This window comes from Phasianus colchicus, chromosome 25, assembly GCF_987193195.1.
Source record: "Phasianus colchicus chromosome 25, bPhaCol1.hap1.1, whole genome shotgun sequence".
Taxonomy (NCBI): Eukaryota; Metazoa; Chordata; class Aves; order Galliformes; family Phasianidae; genus Phasianus; species Phasianus colchicus.
Window position 1 is genome coordinate 1526250 of NC_143460.1, and position 24697 is coordinate 1550946.

Genomic DNA, 24697 nt, shown 5'->3' on the forward strand with positions numbered 1-24697 from the left:
GATCGCTGAGCAAAGGCCCCAGGACACAGCTCAGTGCTGTGCTGCTGTGTTTGCCCAAAGGGGCCATTAAGAAAAACCCATCAGTGTCACCTGGGGGGCAGTGGTGAACAAGGAGCAATGAGATGCATTCAAGGCAGGCGCCGAGGAATGGCTGCTGGAGCTGAGCATTGTGCTGAATATTGGTAGAGTGCAAAGGGGTAGAAAACAGAAGATGTGAGTTTTGATGCTTTGGAGCCAATGTGTGTTTGCTGCTTTGCTTGCTTGAGCCTTGCTGCTGTCTCTTCTCAAGCTCTGCTCCTGCTCTGTCCTGCAGGCTGGTGGATGACCGGTGTGTGGTGGAGCCAGCAGCTGGGGACCTGGACAACCCTCCCAAGAAGTTTCGAGGTGAGATGGAGCCGGACTGGGGTAACCCTGTCACTGGTTGGGGACAACTGAGCATCCATGCCAGGGATGGGGACTGCAGTCCCAGCTTGCCAAGGCTGGGAGGTGCTGCTTGCAAAGAACTTCAGGCAGCTCCTGTAGGCCATCACTTGGCCAAACCACTGACCATCCTCTCTTTGCTTCTGGGAGCATTTATGCTTCTCTTGGAACTGCTCCCAAGTAGGATGGTCCTTGGGACCCCATAGCACAGCCCTAAGGAGCAGAGGTGGCTGGAGGCTGTTCTCTGCAAGGTGTGCCTAAACACATCCTTTAGGATGCTGGCAGCATCACCTGGCTGTGAGCAGAGGACAGGGAGGGAAGAAAGGGCCCAGGAGGGAACAGAGAGAGTTGCAGTTGCAACAGACAAACTATTGCAAGGCAAGTCTGTTCTCACTCGGCACTAATTACATCTGCTGTGCTTGGCTGCACCTCAAAGTGAGCCAAGGGATTAAGCCACCCTTTTACGAGGCATGCAGGGCAAGATGGTAAATCCCTCCCCATCCTCAGTGGTCACGTTTTGGGCTGTGCTGTCTCCTCAGGGCTGTGCTCACTGCTTCCCGTGCTGGCAACCCTGAGCAGGAGTGGGCTGTGATGGCCAGTCCAGGTGGAAAGGGAATGAGTCAGTGGGGGGCTGGGATAGATGGGAAGCTAAGACAGGCTGCTGGAGGGAGCAGCTCCTGCCTCCCCAGCTTTGCAAGCCCTGGGGCTGCATGGTGATGCAGTGTGACCCTGGGGCTGTGCAGAAAGCAAACTGCTGCACCAAGTGCTGCATCTACCTGGGAAATGCTATGTTTGTGCCTGGCTGCCCCATGCAAAACACAGGAGAAAGGTTGTGTCCCAAAGAGCATCTCGGATGGGCTGAGTGCCCAGAGCACCCTGCGGATGGCGTGGCAGGTAGGGGATGAAACATTGCTGTGCACTGAGAAACCCCCCAAGCCAGTGATCACGCTGCTGGATTTGGGGTTTGGTTTATGGCAGCCATTCATTTTACACCAGGAACTGTAATCTCAGACCTCCTTTTTTAAAAGCAGAAGCTCTTTAAATATTGGTTACCCACCCTGCATCCTGCCCCAGCCCCTTCCATGGGGCAGCTTTACCTTCCTGCAGCGGAGCGCCCTGCCGGTGCCGTCCCCTCTGCTGAGCAGCGACCTCGCTCTCCATAGGACCATTTGCCCTTCCTTTGTGCATGGAGCTTGCTCCCAGGACATCTGCCAGCCCCACGGCCCTGACACGCCCCACAGCTTCTCTGTTCTTGATGGACTTTCACCTGGGAACAGCTGGGAGCAATGGCAAATCCCCAGCCCTTCCCCTGGTCCCAGCAGCCACAGCGTCTCCTTTCCTGGATATGGGTGGGTGTTGAATCTCTTTTCCAGACTCAGGTCTGCTCTGGGTTCAGCCCTGCTCCATGCAAACCCTATCAGGATATCCAGCTGCTTATTTTAATGGCCGGAAAGCGAGCAGTTTGCCTTCTCAATAGCTATCACTGCGAGGGAGGTAAAAACAACTGGCTGGTGCTGTTTCCCTGCCACAGCAGCAAGAGGCTTAAGAGGGTTGTAAAGGGCTGTTGCCATCCCCATATCCTGCAGCTGGACCCTGCCCTTCCCAGCTCAGCTCCCCTGCTGCTCAGTGGGTCTGGGGCATGGTGAAGGGAATGGGGCTTTTCTCCTACAGACCTACGTGGGTTTTGGAAATGCCCAAACCCACTGAGGAGCCTTTCATTGCTGTTTTTTTCCCTTTAGCCTTTCCCCAGCCCTACATTCTGGTACGTCAGAAAGAAGCAAATAGGATGTCTCAGTCCTGCACTCAGCAGGATTGAAGCCCACCATCCATCTTGAAAAAGGTCCTTGGTACTCCGTTTCAGGGTCCCAAAACTCCAGATTCCAACAAGAATTTCTTTGGAGCTTTCCCCTGTGCAGCCAACTCCATGCCTCAGTTTCCCTCCTTGCAACACATTGCTAAGGGACAGGGAGGTCGAGCAGCTCCGCAGGCAGGGAGTGCATGCAGCCAGGGGTTTGATTTGCATCTATCTCTTAATAGCTATGTTAGATCTCTTCCCTCCCTGCTCAGTTTCTCTTTTGCACCAGGTCCTTTTGCAACCTAATTAGCAATTTAATGAAAACAACTCAAGGTGCTGCAGGTGGCCCCGTGGTGCTGCTGGGAGGCAGTGGGAGAATGCAGCCAGGCATTGCAGCAGCTGTGCTGAGTCCCCGATTAGAAGCCCAGCATCACAAAGCTTCCTTGGCACGGGACATGCCATTAGCAAATAGACCTGTAAAACGAAATGTGAAACTTGGCCTCTCACCAGCATCCCGAGCCGGTGAGAACTGTGCTCTGGGCTTGTTTGTTCGTCACTCCCAGGTAAATAAATACATGCTTGCCAGCAAGCTGGGAGCAGGGCCAGAGATGGAAGTGATTTTTCCTTTTGTGTCTGAAGTTTCTGCACTGCTATTTCAGGCGTAATTCTGGTGACCCAGGCTGAGGGTCCCTTCCTGCCCCCATCCCCACACAGCTGCCGACCCAGAGCCGAATCAGGACTCACAGTGCAGCTGCAGTCTCCTGATTTCCAGAGAGCTGCTCTGTGCTTTGATTCACAAAACCTGGTCCTGGGCATCTGTCCTGACCGCAGCACGGCGGGGAAAAGTATTCAAACTGGAGCATTCTTCAAGTTCCATCCACGCTGCCAGCGTTTGGGAGGACCGAAACCCATGCCCTCTGCATCACCCAAAGATCTCTTTTAGGGTGGCGTGCAGCTGTTTGCAGCACTGATTTGTGAAGCACTTGCTTGGGGCTTCCAGCACTGCCCACTGAGCTGTGAGCAGTTACAGGACTGTTGTGGAGCTGGTGTGTCCTGGTGGCACTGCCACCATGGGGACAGCATCCTGCAGGGACGTGGGACATCAGGGCTGCGGGACCGCCTGCTCCTATCCCAGTCCTGCAGCCTGCACTCCCTCCTAGCAGGATCTGCTCCTTGTGCAGCCCAGCTGTGCCTCATCAATACGTTTTCTCCCCATGAAGCTTTCCTCCCCGAATTACAAGGCTGTTTCCGATGGGGACGCTTCTATTGCTGCTCCAAGAAGTGGAGTCACTGCTGAACTCCTCTTTTGTCTGATCTGCAGCTCATGTGCTGACAGCAGGCAGTGTGACCCTCTGCCAGCCTGCCTTATTTCTGGGGGAATGGAGAGCAGTGCCTGGAGCAGTGCTGCTCCTCCCCAGCCCCATGGAGGACCCTGCGAGGCTGTGCAGCTGATGCTCTCTTTCCTCTCCTCCCAGATTGCCTCTTCAAAGTGTGCCCCATGAACCGCTACTCCGCCCAGAAGCAGTACTGGAAGGCCAAGCAGACCAAGCAGGACAAGGAGAAGATCGCAGACGTGGTGCTGCTGCAGAAGCTCCAGGTGAGCGGCGCTCATAGCTGCCAGCATTGGGAACCAATTGTGAGCAGTCCCTGGGCAGAGGTTGGCCTCCAAACCTCTCACCATGCAAACCTTCCTGGAAAACAGCTGCACATCCAGCCAGGACCATCTGGGTTTTGCTGTATTCAGATGTTGTTCTGCTGTCCCACTGCCCTCTTCTTGCTGTGGATCTTTGTCCCGGGGCAGAGCTGCACAGGGACTGAGCTATGGGAGGAGGAGAGGTTGGGGTGAGGGATGGCATCTGTCTGGCCACGTCCAGCCCCGTGCTGTCTCAGCCCCATGGCAGAGGAGCAGGGGGAGCTGCTACGAGCAGGACCTGCTCCAAAGGGCTGGGGAAGCGAAAGGCTCCTGTTGACTTCCATAAGATTTGGAAAAGACCCATTTTAAACATTGCATAATCTCCTCAGACAGCTGGCGAGGCCCTGAGGATGATTCATAGAAGAGAAGCTCAGGCAGGATTCATTAAATCATCTCGTCGGGCTCTGAGCCTGGCCCCACTGCTCCCCCAGTTTTGCCTTTGCTGAGTGAGGGCTGAGGCAGCGTCCGGCCAGGGCTGGAGGCACCAAGGCAGTGTCAGCACTGCCATGACCATGCACAGAGCCACACAGATCCCTGCTCTGCTGGGATGGTGACCTGTCATGTTGGCAGCTGCACTGGCCATGGCTGGACGGAGAGGCTCATTTCCGAGCTTGATTGATTGAACCTTGCTTTGGATTTGTCTTCAAGAGGTCCTGTGATTTCCTCGCTCTATCCCGCTGCTCCTGGTGCTGCACTTTAGGCTCAGCAAGATGCTCCCCATGCTGCTGTGCAGCCCTGAACTCCATGGAGGCTTTTGTCCTGCTCCTGATGCCTCTGGGGCTGCCCACCCCAGTGCACATCCCTGATACCCCTGTCCCCACATGGACAGACTGGAGCCCCACATGCTCAGGGCAACCCATTCCCACTCAGTGAGGGAGGAATTTGGCCTTACAGACCACCCACCCCATCCTCCTGGGGTGCAGACCGCAGCAGGATGGGCAGGGATGGATGCTCCCCCAGCCCCGTCCCTCACTGTGGTTTCCATCCCAGCTCCATAGGGCTCATGCCTCACCTTCATGTCTCCAGGAGCAGATTCCTGCCTTGCTCTGTGCATGTTGACAGCTCCCCTTCCACTGCCAGAGCTACCATGGAAAATACCTGTGGTTTGGAGAGGGGCTGGTGGGCCCAGCCTGCTGCAAGCAGGGCCAAGCAATTACAATAATTCTTGGGGTGTTTTGGCCAGTGGACCCATCCACATCCACCATGGCAGGCACAGACCTGCCACCAGCTCCAGGCATGGCTCTGCCCACTTGGAGCCTTCTGCGTGCTGGTCGGGGTGCTGCCAGGAGCCTCTGGCATCAGCAGCCCTGCTGGGTGGGAGCATCGCTCATCCCCAGGACCCTTAGGGGTGCTGCCCATATTGAGGAATTCTGGAGAAGCTCCAAATTTTTAAGCTTGCATAGACTTCATGTGGCTGTGAAGGGCCACAGCGGGGTGCTGGGCTCAGCCCTCAGATGCTGAGAACCATCTTATGGCTCTGGATGGTGGTCCTGGGGGACAGAAGGAGGTGTCCCCTGCACTTTCTATAGCTCAGGGTGCAGGTGGTCCCCCAAGGTTCACACCAGGGGCAGGAGGTTGTGACCATGCCGAGCTCTTTTCCTTTTGGCATTCAGCACGCAGCCCAGATGGAACAGAAGCAGAACGAGACGGAGAACAAGAAGGTGCACGGGGACGTGGTGAAATATGGCAGCGTCATACAGGTATGGGCACCCCTGGGCTGTGTTTGGTGGGAAAACACTCAGATCCAGCGACTGCAAGTTGGGCAGCTGCTGGGAAAGGGCTCACCGTGTCCCTGCTGGAGGACCAGCCCTGGGATCTCATCCTGGTGGTTGCCTCCTCAGCTCCTGCACATGAAGAGCAACAAATACCTGACGGTGAACAAGCGGCTGCCAGCCCTGCTGGAGAAGAATGCCATGCGGGTGACGCTGGATGCCACCGGCAATGAGGGCTCCTGGCTCTTCATCCAACCCTTCTGGAAGCTGAGGAGCAACGGAGATAATGTGAGCGCAGGGCTGGAAATTCCCCCAAAGCAGATGAGCTTTTGGTGTTGGCCCTGCCAGGGCTCACCTCCCCGCCGGGTGCCCATCTCATTCTCTGTGCCCTGTTCCCATTTTGCTCCCCAGGTAGTTGTGGGAGACAAAGTCATCCTGAACCCTGTGAATGCCGGGCAGCCGCTGCACGCCAGCAACTATGAGCTCGCTGATAATGCAGGCTGCAAGGAGGTACGGGGCTGCCTGCAAAGGGCCTGGCTTGGAGAGCTTGCCTGCTTTTTCCTTTTCCCTTTTCTTCTTTCTTTTTCATTTCCCTCTCTGGGATCGTGACCTCATTCTCTTGCTCCTTAGGTGAACTCGGTCAATTGTAACACCAGCTGGAAAATCAACCTCTTCATGCAGTTCCGTGACCACATGGAGGAAGTGCTGAAGGGGGTAAGGAAGGAGGGTTGGCCAGCAGCCATGGGGACACCATAGGGTCAGGGGACCCCACGCTGATCCCCTGTCGGGCAGGACATGTGAATAGCTGCTTGGCTGTGAGACAAGGGCAGGATGCCTCAAGGATCTTGATTTATAGGAGAATTCTTCACTTGGAGCACCTAACAGTGTGCTGGAATTGGGGATTTTAGTACCCACTGTCAGCGGTACCCCAGGGGACATCAGGTTCCCCTCTGCCTTCTTGTATTAAGTTGTCTCTTGAGGACAATTTGAGGCACACATGGTGCCAGCAGTGTTTCTAGCCACAGGGATAGCTTTCAGCTGTTAAGCCATGCAGCAGGGCTGTCTGCTGCCTGGGAAAGGAATTTTCCCTGCAGAGCTATTGTTCAGGTCGGAGGTCCTCCAGGAAGCAGCTGGATGGATATTGATTGTGAGGACCTTGCAGATCCCCATCCCCAGGCGCCCGCTTATCCCTGGCTTCCTCTGCATCCTCCTGCTGGGGCATGAATGCCATGACAGCATTGGTGAGCGGAGCTGCTGCCCGCTCCAGAGATGTAAAGTGGGGAATAGGAACAGAGAGAAGCAGCTTACACAAGTAAACAGAGTGATGGCATTGCAGAGTAAGGGTACCCCATGTCCCCACCACTCTGTACATGTGCAAGGTGCTTTCCCTCAGTTCAGAGGGTATAGGATGGGTAGGACTGCAAGAGCTGGCAGTGCCCTGCAGCCAGGAGCTGCACCCTGCTCTGGGCCACGTGTAGGTGATCCCAGCCCCTTTGCAGGGCTGTGGGGACAGAGGAGGAGCTGCTCTAGCTTCCAGGAGGTGAACCACAGCCATGGGGCACGAAGTGGATGTGCCTCTGTGTCCTCACTGTCACATCCCGGTGCCAGGGGGACGTGGTGAGGCTGTTCCACGCCGAGCAGGAGAAGTTCCTGACCTGTGATGAGTACAAGGGCAAGCTGCACGTCTTCCTGCGCACCACCCTGCGGCAGTCAGCCACCTCGGCCACCAGCTCCAATGCCCTCTGGGAGGTGGAGGTGAGTGAGGCTGAGATTTCATAGTGAAGGCTGCCCAGGAGACGAGCATCCCTCCAGCCCCTCAGTGGCTGTCTTGTATCCGTGCCCAAGTTTATTGACTTGTGGGCATTTTTAAGGTAAGACGGGGTCTCTGTCACTGGGGTGTTTGCTTGGGCAGCCCCACTCTAAACCCTCCTCTGCTCCTTCCAGGTGGTTCACCACGACCCGTGTCGAGGAGGGGCTGGGCACTGGAATGGCTTGTACCGCTTCAAGCACCTCGCCACGGGCAACTACCTTGCAGCAGAGGTAAGGGAGCAAGCAGAGGGGTGCAGAAACATGCCCTGTCTTGAGAGGCTGCAAAAGCACCATCCCTTAGAGCAGTGATGTCCAGTCTTGCCCTGTCCCCTCATGCCACTACATGGGGGCATTTGCAGGACAGCACCTGGCTCTGCTCCCGTTTGCTTTTGCAGCGTTCTGCCGTTGCAGGTAGAGATGCTGACACTGAGGACATGAACAATGTCGGGTTTTGCCCGTTTGTTAGGGACTGTCCCCTCCAAAATCCCCTGCCCTGCAGTGCTACATGCACTGCCAACATCACCGCTCCTGCTGCCTCCCTCTGGCTCTGGCACACAGAGCTGGGAGGTGGGGGGGTAGCCGGGGTTTTCCTCTGTTTGCTCACCCTGGGCCAAGCTGTCCCAGCACAACCTTGTGAGATGGAAGCAGGAGATAACTCATCCGGCTGTGTTTAACTCTTCCTGACCAAGTTTTACCATTCCTCATCCTCTGGTCTCCTAGCCGCGATGCTAGGGGAGGCATGGGCAAAATCTGAGCCTGGAAACACCATCTGCCAGGTGGTTTTTGCTCCCATTTAATTGGCTCAAGGCCTCCTGATAAAGACACAAAGGGGTTTCTGCACTTAAAGAATGTGGTTTATATGACTGCTGCCAGGGGAGCAAGGCTGTGCCTGGGGGTGCTGGGTGCACCCCATGCCAAAGGTGTTCCAGCATTGCAAAAAATGACCAAAGGCAGTCACCCAGGGCCCCCTCTGCCGCTGGCAGGTCTGCCTCCAAAATGGCTGCTGAACTGGGGTACTTTCAACCAAAAGGCATGCAGGTGGCATCTGAGGAGGAAAGAAGATCTCCTCTCAGGCTGCTGCTGCCTGGCCTGCATTGCTCAGTGAGACCGCAGCCTGGGGCTTTGAGGGATTCCCAGCAGGAGCTCATCCTGCTGCAGTGCAGAGCCCCGGCTCTGAACCAGGGCTCAGCCTTTCCCTCTCCTCTCTCGTGAGGCTGGAGCACTCTGCACTGGGGTTGGGTCCTGTCCTCCAGCCCCATCTGGGCAGGTTTCCTCTCTGCACTGTGATGAAGCAAGACAGGAACAGAGCCTACACCCCACACTCGGGGCTTTGGAGGGGCCGAGGGGGCGGGCTGGTAGCTGTCTTTCATCTCCCTCTTTAACTTTTCAGGAAAACCCAAGTTATAAAGGAGACGTGGCTGAGCCCAAAGCAGCGCCCACGGTGAGCTGTGTGCAGCCTCGCTAGCAGAAGTGCTGCTGCCGCTGCCTGAAACCACGCTGCCTCTTAGATTCTGCCTGAAAACAGGGAAATGCTCCAGAAGAGAGCCCGTGCCATGCTGCCGGCTCCTGCTTGGTGGCTGCCCCACTGCAGGGCTGCCCAGCAGAGCACCCTGATCCCTAACTGTAGAGTAGCATCTCCATGTCCCGCTTGCGAGGGGACCCCACCCACATCTGTTGGAGGGGTCCCAGTGCATGTTGGATCACCAGGCCACAGGGGTGTGCAAATGAAGCGCTGGTAGAAGAGTGATTTGGGCTTGCAGGGGGTTTTTCTCATTGCCCTTAGTGAGGTTTGGAGAAGGGGTGGCCTCGCGCCGTGCTTGTGCTCTTGCAGCCCCTCCTTCATCTCTGTGCTGCAAGGCTCAGCCCAGCATCTGAGCAAAAGCTTCTGCTCTGAGCATTGCTGCTGTGTGTCCTCCGATGCCGTGTGTGCAGGGAGGCCGGGCTCAGTGGGGTGGTCACCCCACGCTGGGCTCAGGGCTTCTTTCCCTGCTGCAGGGGGGGAGCAGCCGCTCCAGCCGCAGGAACACGGGGGAGAAGATCAAGTACCGGCTGGTGGCCGTGCCCCATGGGAACGACATCGCCTCCCTCTTCGAGCTGGACCCCACCACGCTGCAGAAGACAGATTCCTTCGTCCCACGGTATGTGAGCATGTGCCAGCATGGAGGGGTGGAAATTGAGAGGGAGGGTTAATTGTGTGCTGCACTGGGGCCCAGTCTGCTCCTGGAGGGGCTTTGCTGGGTGTGCTCACCGAGGCGCGGTGCCGTTTGCAGGAACTCCTATGTGAGGCTTCGCCACCTCTGCACCAACACCTGGATCCAGAGCACCAACGTGCCCATTGACATTGATGAGGAGAGACCCATCCGCCTCATGGTGCGGCGCTGTGCCCTCCTTCCTTGCACAGATTTATCCCCCTGCTCCATCCTCCTTCTCTCCTGGCTTTACCCAGTGGCTCCCCTGGGGTCTGAGGTACCCTGATGGGCACCAAGTCCACAGCCTCCCCCAGCACCTAGTGCCCATCCTACTCCTTTCAGGAGGGACAAACTGTGTCCCTGATGTCATCTGTGTGGTTGGCAGCTGATGGAGACACTCGGCACAGCCCTACCTGTGTGACAGTGCTTCTCTGTTCCTTCCCAGCTGGGCACGTGTCCCACCAAAGAAGACAAAGAAGCATTTGCCATCGTCTCTGTGCCTGTGTCTGAGATCCGGGACCTGGACTTTGCCAATGACGCCAGCTCAATGCTGGCCAACGTCGTGGAGAAGATGAACGAAGGTTTTCTTAGCCAGAACGACCGGAGGTAAAAAAAATAAAATAAAAGTCGTTTTCCCGTGGAAATGGGGCCGTGCCAGGGTCTTCCAGCGTTGCTGTGGGACGGGGCCCCTGACTGGGTCTTGGTGCCAGTGCTGCTTTGCTTTCCTGCCTGCAACCCAAATCCACGCCTGCTTCTCCCAGGGGTCTGGCGAGGAAATCAGATAACACCGCAGACCCACTCCGGCCCCTCCTTTGCTGCTAGAAAAATAAGCGAGGGGCTGGGAGATGGCCTCGTGATAGGGGCAGCCCAGTTAGTCACGGTGTTATTTTTAGGTGGGTGGGTTCTTGGTGTTTCCTGCACAAACAGAGATACTCTGTGGGACGGAGCGAGCCGCTGCCGCCTTGCCAGCCCACTGCTTTGCAGTACTTGCTGTGATTGTGACTCAAGGGGCAGAAGGCTTACACACAAAACTCTGTCCGTGAATCACGAGCCTGTGGTGTTTAGCCTGGCACCTGACTCACAACAATAATTTCCTTAGGAAGCAAAGGGGCTGCAAAATCTCACGGTTGAGGGCAGCTGCTGGCCTCTAGCAGACAGGGAGGATCAACCAGCAGTGTCCTGAGCCCTGAGCTTTTTGGCCCTACACAATGTGCCAACGGTATTGCAGGGAGCTGAGTGTGGGTGGGCTGTGCAAGTGGCTCCCCTGACTGGAGGGTCCCACCACCACACTGTGCCCCTTTGCAGGTTTGTGATCCAGCTGCTGGAGGACTTGGTGTTTTTTGTCAGTGATGTCCCAAACAATGGCCAGAACGTGCTGGACATTGTGGTGACCAAACCCAACCGGGAAAGGCAGAAGCTCATGCGGGAGCAGAACATCCTGAAGCAGGTGAGTGGCCCTGGGGCTGTGCACCTAAGCAAGGTTGAGGTCCTCAGAGGTCTGCTGCCCTGCCCTGGACCATGATGGAGGCTGTGTCTCCAGAAAAGCCCGTGGAGGAAGTGGCACTGGTCTCCAGTTCACGCCCTTGAGTTCTGCCAAGCCCTCTTGGGAAAGCATGGGAGGCAGTGTGGAAGGCATGAAGCACTTATCTCTACTTTTGGACAGATCTTTGGGATCCTGAAAGCCCCCTTCAAGGACAAGGGTGGGGAAGGGCCCCTGGTGCGGCTGGAGGAGCTGTCGGACCAGAAGAACGCTCCCTACCAGTACATGTTCCGGCTGTGCTACCGTGTGCTCCGGCACTCCCAGGAGGACTATCGCAAGAACCAGGTGGGTTGGGGGTGACAGGAAGAGCCCCCATCCCACCTATGTGTTGCACAGCTCCAGGGGGCTGAAGAGGTCTTGTTGGGGCGGTGAGGGCATGGACAGACGCTGATGTACAGCCTTGAGTGCTCACTGCCCCTCTGCTCGCTCCAGGAGCACATAGCCAAGCAGTTCGGCATGATGCAGTCCCAGATTGGCTACGACATCCTGGCTGAGGACACCATCACAGCCCTGCTGCACAACAACCGCAAGCTGCTGGAAAAGCACATCACCAAGACCGAGGTGGAGACCTTTGTCAGCCTGGTGCGCAAGAACCGTGAGCCACGGTGCGTGTCCTGCACTCCAGCCCAGAGGGCTTTGTGCAGCATGGTGGTGGGGTGTGCTGGAGCAGACTGGAAGTGGACCCCCCTTTCACAGTGAGCTGTCTCTGCCCTGCTCTCATTCCCAGGTTTTTGGACTACCTCTCAGACCTGTGCGTGTCCAACCACATCGCCATCCCCGTCACCCAGGAGCTGATCTGCAAGTGTGTGCTGGACCCGAAGAACAGCGACATCCTCATCAAAACAGAGTGAGTAGCCCAGCAGAGGTTTCCATGGCTGAGGTTCAGTGCCTGCCCCTGCCTGCTGCCAGCTCTCAGTGTCCCCACAAATCCCATAGTACCCTCATCACCTCTTGAGGTGCTGCATCCATAGGAATGCTTCCAGGTTTACTTCTTTCCCACTGCAGGCTGAGGCCGGTGAAGGAGATGTCCCAGACCCACGAGTACCTGAGCATCGAGTACTCAGAGGAGGAGGTCTGGCTCACCTGGACGGACAAAAACAACGACCACCATGAGAAAAGCATCCGGCAGCTGGCGCAGGAGGCCCGGGCTGGCAATGCCCATGATGAGAATGTCCTCAGCTACTACAGGTGGCAATCCCATGGTATCTTCTCCCCAGACAGGGTGAGGACATAAGGGTTGCATAGCCTCACCCTCTCCTCCTCGTCCCCATGCAGGTACCAGCTGAAGCTCTTTGCTCGCATGTGTCTGGACCGCCAATACTTGGCCATCAAGGAGATCTCCCAACAGCTGGGCGTGGACCTGATCTTCCTCTGCATGGCAGATGAAATGCTGCCCTTCGATCTCCGAGCGTCCTTCTGCCACCTCATGCTGCACGTGCACGTGGACAGGGACCCCCAGGAGCTGGTGATGCCCGTGAAGTTTGCACGGCTCTGGACTGAGATCCCCACCGCCATCACTATCAAAGAGTGAGACACGCCGGGTCTCGCTGCAGCTTTGAGGGATATGGGATGGCAGGTGCCATCCTCTGTAGGGACTGGCTAGGCACCAGCAGGGACCGGGAGGGGGGCACCTTCCCGACTGCTCACTGCCCTGTGCTCACCCTGCTGTCTCCCCACGCAGCTACGATTCCAACCTCAACGCCTCGCGTGACGACAAGAAAAACAAGTTTGCCAGCACCATGGAGTTTGTGGAGGACTACCTCAACAACGTGGTGAGCGAGGCAGTGCCCTTTGCCAACGAGGAGAAGAACAAGCTCACCTTCGAGGTGCGAGAGCTGCCGGTGTCACGGCGTGCTGTGGGATGTGGCATTGGCCGTGGCGGCCATCGGCCTCATCCAGACCTTGTGGCTGCTTCTGTGACATCCCATGTTTGTTCCTCCCGCTCGTCCCTGAGCACAGCAAGGTCTGGAGTTGCCTTGTCCTTCCCCAGGTCGTCAGCCTTGCCCACAACCTCATCTACTTTGGCTTCTACAGCTTCAGTGAGCTGCTGCGCCTGACGCGCACGCTGTTGGGCATCATCGACTGTGTCCAAAACCCCCAGCTGATGATGCAGGCGGTCTACAGTGATGAGGTGACGGGTGAGTCCGTGCTCTGCAGGCAGGCATGGTCCCAGGGCAAATTGGTTTCTGCCCAGTGCTCTCCAGTTTGGGCTGCAGGAAAACAAGCCACACATTTGATCACATGGGAACTAGGGCTGGGGCTGAAATGAGTCTGTCACCCATTGGCAAGTCCTGTCAAGCCCTTGGCCATGGCAGAGAAATAGCGAGTCCTTCCTGCTCATTCTCTGGTTAACACCCATAATGTTTTCCAGTCTAAGTGGGTCTTTCTGTTGGTCCTCTCCCGCCTCTCTTTCTGTCTGCCTTAACTCTACAGGGAAGAATGTGAGGAGGTCAATCCAGGGTGTTGGACAGATGATGTCCACAATGGTGCTGAGCAGGAAACAGTCTATCTTCAGCCCTCCGAGCCTCAGTGCTGGCTCTGCCCCAGAGCCCGTGGACAGGGGGAGGAGCGTCGAAAATGAGAACATTGTGGTGATGGAGACCAAGCTGAAGATCCTGGAAATCTTGCAGGTGGGAGGAGAAGCATCGTGAAGTTGCGAGGGGATCAGGGAGACGTGGTTTTCTGATGCAAAGAAGCAGATGGCATGATGAGAGGACTCAATTTTGCTTTCTTCTCTCTCTGCTGCTGCCAGTTCATCCTGAATGTGCGGCTGGACTACAGGATTTCCTACCTGCTTTCTGTCTTCAAGAAAGAGTTTGTGGAAGTCTACCCCATGCAGGACAGTGCGGCTGACGGGACGGCTCCAGCCTTTGACTCCACAAGTAACTCTTCCCTTTGGTCCTGGCACACCCAGGGACATGGAGGGGACAGCTTCAGCAGCAATCCATACGCTGGCAGGGAGTTGGGGGATTGGAGTTTGTGCAGGGTGGATGAGGGGTCTCGTGTCCATCATGGATGCTTGGACTGTGGTCTGCAAGGAGCTGGGCTGGAAGGGATTCTGTTGGTGCACAGAGGTCATGTTGGTCTCCCCATTTATCTCCCTTTCCTCTCCCTTCAGCTGCAGCAATGAACTTGGACCGGATCGGCGAGCACGCAGAGGCCATGTTTGGTGTGGGGTGAGTCCCTGCCCCTGGCACACAGCCTGGCTGGAGGGCTCTTCCCTCTCCTGCCCGTACTTGCTGCTGGGGCTCAGAGCTGCAGGTGATGAGGAAGATGAAACTCTGAAGGCCCATGCAGCTGTCCCATCTGTCCTGAGAGGTGACAGAGTGCGTGCCAGCTCCCACATGGCTGCTAACACAAGCACTTTTGTCCTGGCTCCAGGAAGACGAGCAGCATGCTGGAGGTGGATGACGAGGGAGGGAGGATGTTCCTGCGGGTGTTGATCCACCTGACAATGCACGACTACCCACCGCTCATCTCCGGCTCCTTGCAGCTCCTCTTCAAGCATTTCAGCCAGAGGCAGGAGGTCTTGCACACCTTCAAGCAGGTAACCCTGGGGAGGCTGGATCTGATGGCCCCTTTGGGAGGACGTCTGGGTGAGGAGGGGAGTGGGGTTCATGCCACAAAACAGCTGCACAGGGAAGTCCCTGCTAATGTCACTGCAGGTTCAGCTCCTGATCTCAGCCCAGGATGTGGAGAACTACAAGGTGATCAAGTCAGAGCTGGACAAACTGCGCACCATGGTGGAGAAATCAGAGCTGTGGGTGGACAAGAAAGGCAGCGTCAAAGGAGACAGCAACGTGGATGGGAACAAGAAAGAGAAGAAAGAGGTGAGAGCTGTGAGCAATACGTGGAACCAGGGTGGGTGAGGAGCTGGGGACAGACCTCTCGATGGAGCACGCCCAGTGCCCTGGGAAGAGAAGGACAGAGGGTCCTGTCACTCTCCAGGCTCTGGGGAGGTGTGGTGGGACCCTGAAGCCATTTCTGTCCCCTTGCAGCACACTGCTGATGAAGAGGTCATTGCTCCAGGAGAGAAGAGCAGCGAGAACTATCAGATAGTCAAGGGGGTAAGAAAGACCACAAGCTAACCCAGAGATGGCTGGTGCACCAGTGAGAAGGGAGAGGGGGAAACTGAGGGGAACTTCAGATCTTCTCAGTGGTTCAATAGAAATGAGTCCAAGCCACGTCTCGTTCCTGCCAGCTCAGCACACAAGGAGCCTATAAATCCCTGCGTTTGCAAATGAGACAGTGGAGGGTAGGGGGCTGGTAATGAATACAAACACTCTCTGCTTTACACTTTAAGAAAGATTTCTGAGTGGAATGCTGCGATCTGTGAGCGATAGCCCAAAGCTGGGCATAAAGGAACCATCTGGGCTTATGATGGGCACGTCTGGGTTTCAAGCAGGTCCCCAGGGCTGGTGGCCTGGGGCTCTCAGGCTCAGTTCCCCTTTGGCCACTGTCCTTCTGTCCCCAGATCCTGGAGCGGCTGAATAAGATGTGCGGAGTTGGAGAGCAAGTGCGCAAGAAGCAGCAGCGCCTGCTGAAGAACATGGATGCCCACAAAGTGATGCTGGATCTGCTGCAGATCCCTTATGAGAAGGTGGGGGGACAGAAGCCAGCTGGTCTCAAAGTGCATGGAGCAAGGGGTGGGAACATGGGGACATCCTACATAGCTGGGTCCTGCTCTTACCAATCCCGACTGTTTGTCCTCTCTGCCCTTCCTCAGGGTGATGCCAAGATGATGGAGATCCTCAAGTTCACCCATCAATTCCTGCAGAAGTTTTGTGCTGGCAATCAGGAAAACCAGGCTCTGCTGCACAAACACCTCAACCTGTTCCTGACCCCGGGGGTAAGGAGAGGAGACTGAAGGACTTCAGTATCACTCCTGGGGTTGAGAGCAGGAGATAGAAAAACCAGAAGAAGACACCCGGAGAAGGCAGGACCAGGACAGGAGGGGAGGCTGTGCCTCGCAGCCCCCAGCCTCACTCTATCTCCCTGGTCCCACAGCTCCTGGAGGCTGAGACAATGCAGCACATCTTCCTCAACAACTACCAGCTCTGCTCAGAGATCAACGAGACGGTGCCACAGCACTTCATCCACTGCGTGGCCACCCACGGCCGCCATGTGCAGTACCTGGACTTCCTGCACACCATCATCAAGGCCGAGGGCAAGTACGTCAAGAAGTGCCAGGACATGATCATGACTGAGGTGAGCACCTCTTCTCCTGCCCGTGGGTTGTAAGCACAGGGCACAGCTCCTTGGAGGAGCATGGTTAACTTCTCCTTTGTGCAAGAGTCTTCCCAACCACATGTTGAATTCTCCCTGGAGTTGTAAGAAATATCTCTAAGAGATGCAAGGTCTGAGAGCCAATAAACACTTTGGCATCCTACAGGTTGTGATTTTTTATTGCACTGCAAACACCTGATTTTCCCCATGAATATACAACCCTTTTACCTCACCCTGGGTGCTCCATCTCATCCCCCAGTGCAGAAGATGTCATTGTAAGGTTTTTCATCCTTCTCTGGAGCAGTGACTGGTGACTCTTCCCAACAGCTCACCAATGCTGGGGACGATGTGGTTGTTTTCTACAATGACAAGGCATCGCTGGCCACCTTGCTGGAGATGATGACAGCAGCCAGGGATGGGGTGGAGGAGAACAGCCCACTGATGTACCACATCTCATTGGTGGACCTGCTGGCTGCGTGTGCTGAGGGCAAGAACGTCTACACTGAGATCAAGTGTACATCACTGCTGCCCTTGGAGGACGTGGTGAGGGTGGTGACCCACGAGGACTGCATCACGGAGGTATGGGCTGCCCAGTGAGGAGGGTGTTGGTGGCTTTGCTCTGTTTTCTATTCCTCTGACGGTGCCTGCACCCCACTCCCTCCCTCCCTGGCAGGTGAAGATGGCCTATGTGAACTTTGTCAACCACTGCTATGTGGACACAGAGGTGGAGATGAAAGAGATCTACACCAGCAACCACATCTGGACTCTCTTTGAGAACTTCACCCTGGACATGGCCCAGGTGCGTGGGTCAGGCTGGGAAGGAGGGACACAGCAGCAATGGCTGCTGTGTTCTATGGGGACAGCTTGGTGTCACCAAAGCTCCCATGGGCAAACAAGGGGCATGGGCGCAACAGGGACTTCTGCAGCCACACTATGGGCTGGGGAGCAGCACTCTGGCATAGACCCAGAAGCTATGTCACCACCCATGCCCCCTGGCTCGGCAAGGTCCCAGCAGCACTGTGTGCCAGCAGTGTCCAGCTGTGCTTGTTCACCTGGTCCCGATGCCATCAGCATCCTCCCTTCTCCTCACAGATGTGCAAAAAGCGAGAGAAGCGCCTGCCAGACCCCACTCTGGAGAAGTATGTGCTGACAGTGGTGCTGGACACCATCAATGCATTCTTCAGCTCTCCCTTCTCAGAGAACAGCACCTCACTGCAGGTAACGGGGTGTTGCATAGCCAGGCCATGCATGGAGTGAGCAAAGGGCTCCTTGTACTGATACAGAGCTGTCCATTCTCTCCTTCAGACCCACCAGACCATTGTGGTGCAGCTTCTCCAGTCCACCATGAGGCTGCTGGAGTGCCCCTGGCTGCAGCAGCAGCACAAGAGCTCAGTGGAGGCCTGCATCCGAACGCTGGCGATGGTTGGTAAGGAGCTGTGCTGGAGGGATGCTCTGCTCCCTCCTGCTAGAGGGATGCAGCTGTTCCAGTTGCTTCTGCTCCAGCAGCAGGCAAGAGCCATCACCCCTACTGCAGCCATGGCAGGGTGTCCTGGGGAGGCTGTCTGCTGGGAGCAGGGAGCTTTGGCTCTGGGATGTGCCTTTTGAGCTCCATGTTTTGTGTCTGGTGTGGCCGGAGGAGAGCAGAAGCTTGGGCTTGGTTGGGGAATTCCTGGTGTGTCCTTGCTGGTGCAGAGCCCAGAAAGAAAGCTGGCGTTTGTGGCAGCTTTCCCTCGTCAGGACTTTGCCCTCAGCCTGCTGCAGCTGCCTGACTCAGGACAAGGGTTGTTAGCACTGAGTCACCACGTGGAAAGCATTGCTTAGATGCTGGGTGGAGACACTGGCTGGAGATGCAGGATTCCCCTTAGTAATTGCAGCCTCTCTGCACTGGGCTTTTCCAACTGAAAACCAGAGGCGGTGCCTCCTCCCACCCTGTGCTGGGCGGTGGAGGCTGTAGGCAATGGGTGCTGCACTGGGGAGGGATGGATGGAAGTACCACAGCCCCCACCAGCCTGGAGGGCTTTTTTCTTATATTTTATTCATATCTTCTTCACTGCAAATGAAGAGCAGGTGAAAGGCTGCCCAGCCTGGGGCTGTGTGGTAGCTGATGTGGCAGCTGATGGCTCATGGCTGTCCCCAAACCCTTCCCCCTGTCCTGCAGCCAAGAGCCGCTCCATTGCGCTGCCCATGGACCTGGATGCCCACGTCAGCTCCCTGCTCAACAGCAGCTCCACCAGCACCGTGCAGAGGAACACGTCCAGCTACAAGACAGCCACACGGACCTTCCCCCGCGTCTCCACCACCCCCAACCAGTGGGATTACAAGAACATCATAGAGAAGCTGCAGGTATGGGGCTGTGTGATAGCAGGAAGGTGTGGGCATTGCCAAGTCCCTGTCGTGCACTGACCTAAAGGCGTGCGCTGTGGTTTGCAGGACATCATTAATGCCCTGGAGGACCGCTTGAAACCGCTTGTGGAGGCTGAGCTGTCTGTGCTGGTGGATGTCCTCCACCGGCCAGAGCTGCTCTTCATGGAGGGCACGGAGGCGTATCAGCGATGCGAGAGTGGAGGTTTCCTGTCCAAGTGAGGATGCTTTGCAGTTGCCATGGGGTTTTTGGGATGGGTTGGGGACCTGCACCCTCTGTGGGTTGTGCGTCCCGGTGGGTTGTGCATCCTGATGTGCATCTGCAGAGTGAAGGGATGGTGGGATGGTGCCCCTGGGGACCTCCTTGTCCTCTTGGCTGTGTGATGGTGACTCTGCTGTGCATGGCCAGGTTGGTGCAGCACACCAAGGACCTGATGGAGACGGAGGAGAAGCTGTGCATCAAGGTGTTACGGACGCTGCAGCAGATGCTGGTGAAGAGGAACAAGTATGGTGAGAGGGTGAGCGTCACTGCCTATGGCACATCCCCAGCCCCACTGCTCAGCTGGCAGCTCCCTGCCCACTGCAGTTCTGTTCCAGCATTGGCGTTGGGAGCCTCGTGACGTTTGTTTGTCTTGGCAGGGCAACCTGCTCCGGAAAATGCTCCTGAACAATTATCTGCAGAACAAGAAGTCCAGCTCCAAAGGGGAAATCGTGGATGCTGCTGGGGGAGGTGAGTGCCCCCTCCTGCACCTTCTGTGTCTTTCTGTGCTGCTCATGCACGCCTTGAATGCCTGGTTCCAAACCGTGGTGGAATCACACCCATGTATGATCTCTGTGCTCCCACCTCCATGGGAGGGAGAAGAAAGGTCGGGCCTGGTAGTGAGTTATCTGTGCTTATTTTCCTTCATCACTGCAGCATCACATCCGTCTGTGTCCTCTCCTGCAGGCCAGGACCAGGACTGGTCTGCTATTGCCGCTGTCCAGTGCCGGCTGGACCGAGAAGGAGCCACCAAGCTGGTGGCTGACCTCATCATGAACACCAAGAATGAGAAGATCTTCCAGGAGAGCATCCTGCTTGCCATTCGGCTGCTGGATGGAGGCAACACCGAGATCCAGGTGCCTATGGTGGCCACGAGTCCATGGGATGGCTTACGTGTGCATTGTGAAGGTCCCAGTATGGGGAGGACGGGTGCAGAGCAGTCCTTGGTCCCTGGTTGGCCTCTGGGTAGCAGACTTTGCCAACATTTGGACTGCATATGTTTGCTCACCATCTGGAGGAGGAACTACAGACATTTCTCTGTTTCGGAGTTTTCCAGCTTGGAACTGGCTAAAGCTCAGGGCTGGATGCTGAAAGGGGCAGGTTGTTGCTGTTTCAGGAGTAATGCTGATGCCCTCTGCTGGGTATCAAAAAAATGACTCAGAGTTGCAGCTCTCTGTTGATAACTTGTAGGTTATCTTGAATTCTTTATCACAGGGAAGCCAACAAATTGCACGTGCAAAACCCTGTGGGATTCCAAGATTGCAGCTGCTGTAACTGCTGCTTGCTCTGTCCCTAGCCCTGCTCTGGGTAAAGGAGAAGAATAAGCACAGGGCATGCTGCACCCCTGTAAATCCAAAAGATTGCAAGGCCAAAGGCATAGAAAGTAAAAGATTTAGGGAGAGAAGAGGAAGAGTCTGAAAACAAACCTGCCTGCTAGGCTATCCCAAGGTCTGGAGTGCCACAGGCTACCAAACCAGAGGAGTGGGCTGGGGTGGAGACTCCAACTGCTTTGTGCTTCCTCCACCCAGAAATCCTTTTACAACCTGATGACCAGTGACAAGAAGTCCGAGAAGTTCTTCAAAGTTTTACATGACCGGATGAAGAAAGCTCAGCAAGAGACCAAGTCGACGGTGTCTGTGAACATGAGTGACATCGGGAACAAACCTCGCGAGGACAAAGACGAGCCTGACCCTGGCACCAAAGGTATGGCTGTGTCCTCCCAGCAAGGCCAATGCCTGCCTCGTTGGACAGCCTGATGCTAATGGGGTTGGGTTGCCCCTAGGACGAGGAGAGACCTTCATGATGCCTGGCACCCCCTCCCGATACCCACTGGCCTTAGGGTTTCGGAAAGGCCACGAAGCCGGGGAGCAGGGGCAGAACAATGAGATGGGGGTGACAGTTCTGATTATGGAGCCTATCCTGCGATTCCTCCAACTGCTGTGTGAGAACCACAACCGAGACCTTCAGGTTGGTGCTGGGGGCTCCTGGGGGCTGGGACAGAAGCCATAGGGCTGGGGTGCGGGATGGGTGGGTTTTGCCTCCATTGGGTCCAAACAGGCACTGGCCACTCTGTGCCTCAGCTTCCTATGGATATAACCACCACTTCCTTTGCTTGGTATCCTGGAAGGAGCCAATCAGGGCATTCCTGTGTCCATGGGAGCAGGTACTGCCCTTGAGGGGTCTGCACACACTATAGGAATGGCCCTGGGCCTGATTCTCCATTTCTGGATGGGAGAAGGGTCAGGATCTGCTTCAGGCTCATAACTGCAGGCTTTGCACAACAGAACTTCCTGCGGTGCCAAAACAACAAGACCAACTACAACCTGGTGTGTGAGACGCTGCAGTTCCTTGACATCATGTGTGGCAGCACCACGGGTGGGCTGGGGCTGCTGGGCCTCTACATCAACGAGTACAACGTGGCCCTCATCACACAGACCCTGGAGACCCTGACCGAGTACTGCCAAGGGCCCTGCCATGAGAACCAGGTCTGTGGTGTTGCTGTGGGGCTGCATTGTTCCTGCAGCATTTCACCATCCATTGGGGTGCTCAAGAGGGGTTTCCGGGGGGGGGAATGCATGGGCAGCAGCAGGGATAGGGTCAGTTTTGGGATTCAGGGCATGAAGGAGAAAAGAGCGTGGGGAGAAGGGGTACCATAGTGCACAGGGATGGTGCGAGGGTTTTGAGCCACTGCTGAGCAATATAGTATTGCATATAATGCTTAAATAATGCTATGATGGAAACGTTGTCATTGCCAGGAAGAGAAGGGGTTTTGGGCTCCTGGTTCAGTGCTGTAGGCAAGGCATCATTTTGGAGCTGGGCTGTGTTGGGTGGTGAAGCTGGGAAGGATGGCAGCATCCATAGGACAAAGCATTGCATTGCTTCCCTAGAGCTGCATCGTGACTCACGAGTCCAATGGGATTGACATCATCACAGCCCTCATCCTCAACGACATCAGCCCCCTCTGCAAGTACCGGATGGACCTGGTCCTGCAGCTGAAGGTGGGCAGAGTGGGCTGGAGTGGGTGGCACGTGTGTGAGCTCCCTGCTTGCTGGGCTGAGCTGTGGAGTGAGATGGGCACTGGCCGTGCATCAGGTCTTACAGACATGAGCTGGGACAGAGCTGGTGCATCCCTACCACGGAAGGTTTGGATGCCTTTAGCACAGGGGCATTTATGACCGACTGTGATGCAAGGGATTTCTGCCCATCCTGAGGTCCTGGGCAGAGCAATAACTCTTCTCATCAAGAACTTCTCCCCACCAGGACAACGCCTCCAAGCTCCTCTTGGCCCTCATGGAGAGCAGGCATGACAGTGAGAACGCCGAGCGGATCCTCATCAGCCTCCGCCCGCAGGAACTGGTAAGGGCTGAGCGGGGTGGGAAGGTGAAGGACCCCCATGAACTTGCTGCTGGACCCCTGCACCTTCGGGTCCTGGTGGAATTTCAACCCAAACCCTCGTTGGCTGCTGCCCTACCAGCAGTCACACAGCGCTCTGCACCAGCATCCCTCCTGAGGAGGAAAACAGGGTGAGGGGACCAGGACAAGCTCACCCACCTTCTGCTGCCTTCTAGGTCGACGTGATTAAGAAGGCCTATCTGCAGGAGGAAGAGTGTGAAAACGCTGAGGTCTCCCCTCGGGAAGTTGGCCACAACATTTATATACTGGCACTGCAGGTACTGACTGGAGCTGCAATCTGCTGTGACAGCAGTGACCCACCAGGCTGGGCTCCCACTCATCCATTTGCACATCTTATTTATCTACATTTCCTCCAGCCAGGCTGGGAGATGTGCTTTTTGCCTTCCATGAAAACCCAGCATTGTGGCTTATTGGCCATCCCACTCAGTGCTGCAGAGGCTGCTCCATCCCATGCTAACACAGCTCTTGTTGTTCCTTTCCAGCTGTCCCGACACAACAAGTCTCTGCAGCAGCTCCTGAAGCCGGTGAAGCGAATCCAGGAGGAAGAGGAGGAGGGCATCTCATCCATGGTACAGAAAGTCCTCGGGCATGGAGGCTGCCCCACTGCTCATCAGCCAAGATTTGGTGGCTTTTGGTATTCCCAGGGTGAACTGGAGAAATAGAGGTTTATAAATGCCAAATCAGCAAGCCCAATGGCACGTGCATCTGTTTAGCTCAGCGTGTTTGTACAGCTCCCTGGGGAAGGCTCAGCCCTAGGTGACATCCTGTGTGCTGCAGGGATGGGCTGTGCCCTGCCAGGTTTTCCCCCTGCTCTTCTCCTGCCCTTCCCTTCAGGAAAGGAAGGGCTGAGTCCTCTGCTGCCATTTCTTCCCACTGTACCTCAGCTCCTGAACGAGATTCAGCAGTAATATGATTTCCCTGGGGTTTAGAGGCATTGATTTGTAATTTGTGGATTAGCAGCTTTTGGATGTAATTATTGCAGGGAATCGAATGTCTGTCACCTCAGGGAGTGCTCGTACCCCTTTGGGAAGCTTTAATTCATTTGCTTTCTCCTGAAACCTCATCAGGTTCGGTACAATTTGAGGAACGATGTTGTCAGTGCAGTTAGACTTGAACCCCCCCGGCTGTCCCTGCTCTCACCCTCTCTCCTCTCCCAGCTCAGCCTCAATAACAAGCAGCTGACGCAGATGCTGAAGTCGACGGCCCCAGTCCAGGAGGAGGAGGAGGATCCGCTGGCGTACTACGAGAAGCACACGTCCCAGATTGAGGCAAGACCTGTTTGGGTTGCTAGTACACACAGCTGATGGATCCCACGTGTGCTCTGACTGCCTCGTGCCCCGTTATTCTGCACCAGGAACCTTCCCAGCTTGGTGCCCATAGGAAGCAGCAAAGAGCTGGAGACATTAGCAGAGCCCATAGGGAGATGGGAGTACGCATGGACCCCCCAGGCCCTTCCTCTCTCTCTCCAGAGCAGATGGGATGCAGGCAGTGGGGCAGCCCCGTCCTTGGTTGTTCCTCTCAGCAAAGCCATGCAAGGATGTGTTTGCTGGGTTGAGTCGTAGCATTAGATGAGTGGTGGTGATATTTGGATCTGGGGAGTATGGCTGGGTGTACAAAAGCAGGAAGCCCAGCATGATACAGGGTAAAGGCACCTTCCTCCTGCAGATCGTGCGCCTGGACCGCAGCATGGAGCAGATAATCTTCCCAGTGCCTGGCATCTGCGAGTTCCTCACCAAGGAGACCAAGTACCGACTCTTCACCACGACGGAGCAGGACGAGCAGGGCAGCAAAGTCAGTGATTTCTTCGACCAGTCGTCCTTCCTCCACAATGAGATGGAGTGGCAGAAGAAACTGCGCAGTAAGAGCGAGCCAGACCTTCCCTTTGCAGCAGAGCAGCTGTGAGCCGGGGGGCAGCCATGCTTTGAGGGGGCTGTGACCCCCCCAGTGGCAGACTGGAGATCTCCTTGTGCCCTTGGGAGGTGTATTTCCTCCACACCTGTTAGTGTAATTCCTCATAGCCTGAGAGCATCTCCCAACACATTCCACACCTGCAGCTGTGCTCACCTCGAGAGCCCTCTCTTTGTTTGCTTTCAATTGGCTTCTCCCAAGCCAGCATCTAGCAGCTACATTTTGTTGATAAAGCTGCTTTCTTTGCACCATGTAGATTTCCTTAGGTGCTTTCAGGGCTGCACCAGGACGGACTTCCTGGCTTAAAATAACAGCAGTTCAGTCAACAGTAAGAAGGCACACTATAAATACCGTGCTGTGGCTCAGAGGTA

General features: G+C 55.9%; 1 protein-coding gene across 3 annotated transcripts in view; it reads left to right on the forward strand.

The window, feature by feature from the left end:
• ITPR3 (inositol 1,4,5-trisphosphate receptor type 3) overlaps window positions 1-24697 on the forward strand; it is a 39552-nt gene that overhangs the window by 6463 nt on the left and 8392 nt on the right. For 2 of the 3 annotated variants that reach the window (XM_090124775.1, XM_090124774.1), the window contains exons 2-48: window positions 314-384; window positions 3691-3812; window positions 5522-5608; window positions 5750-5908; window positions 6032-6130; window positions 6251-6334; window positions 7229-7375; window positions 7565-7660; window positions 8820-8870; window positions 9425-9567; window positions 9700-9799; window positions 10064-10224; window positions 10924-11065; window positions 11282-11443; window positions 11591-11763; window positions 11886-12005; window positions 12164-12346; window positions 12434-12685; window positions 12840-12984; window positions 13149-13296; window positions 13592-13788; window positions 13911-14040; window positions 14277-14334; window positions 14540-14705; window positions 14824-14988; window positions 15157-15225; window positions 15633-15758; window positions 15885-16007; window positions 16166-16366; window positions 16712-16963; window positions 17058-17183; window positions 17477-17602; window positions 17690-17810; window positions 18543-18727; window positions 18815-18963; window positions 19155-19263; window positions 19385-19475; window positions 19662-19861; window positions 20534-20708; window positions 20788-20972; window positions 21290-21490; window positions 21893-22003; window positions 22266-22361; window positions 22574-22675; window positions 22901-22987; window positions 23576-23686; window positions 24084-24276. In XM_090124775.1, coding sequence (XP_089980901.1) covers window positions 314-384; window positions 3691-3812; window positions 5522-5608; window positions 5750-5908; window positions 6032-6130; window positions 6251-6334; window positions 7229-7375; window positions 7565-7660; window positions 8820-8870; window positions 9425-9567; window positions 9700-9799; window positions 10064-10224; window positions 10924-11065; window positions 11282-11443; window positions 11591-11763; window positions 11886-12005; window positions 12164-12346; window positions 12434-12685; window positions 12840-12984; window positions 13149-13296; window positions 13592-13788; window positions 13911-14040; window positions 14277-14334; window positions 14540-14705; window positions 14824-14988; window positions 15157-15225; window positions 15633-15758; window positions 15885-16007; window positions 16166-16366; window positions 16712-16963; window positions 17058-17183; window positions 17477-17602; window positions 17690-17810; window positions 18543-18727; window positions 18815-18963; window positions 19155-19263; window positions 19385-19475; window positions 19662-19861; window positions 20534-20708; window positions 20788-20972; window positions 21290-21490; window positions 21893-22003; window positions 22266-22361; window positions 22574-22675; window positions 22901-22987; window positions 23576-23686; window positions 24084-24276 — 6500 coding nt within the window. The remainder of the gene's footprint in view (window positions 1-313; window positions 385-3690; window positions 3813-5521; window positions 5609-5749; window positions 5909-6031; window positions 6131-6250; window positions 6335-7228; window positions 7376-7564; window positions 7661-8819; window positions 8871-9424; window positions 9568-9699; window positions 9800-10063; window positions 10225-10923; window positions 11066-11281; window positions 11444-11590; window positions 11764-11885; window positions 12006-12163; window positions 12347-12433; window positions 12686-12839; window positions 12985-13148; window positions 13297-13591; window positions 13789-13910; window positions 14041-14276; window positions 14335-14539; window positions 14706-14823; window positions 14989-15156; window positions 15226-15632; window positions 15759-15884; window positions 16008-16165; window positions 16367-16711; window positions 16964-17057; window positions 17184-17476; window positions 17603-17689; window positions 17811-18542; window positions 18728-18814; window positions 18964-19154; window positions 19264-19384; window positions 19476-19661; window positions 19862-20533; window positions 20709-20787; window positions 20973-21289; window positions 21491-21892; window positions 22004-22265; window positions 22362-22573; window positions 22676-22900; window positions 22988-23575; window positions 23687-24083; window positions 24277-24697) is intronic. The other variant, XM_031605762.2, reaches the window with a different exon arrangement.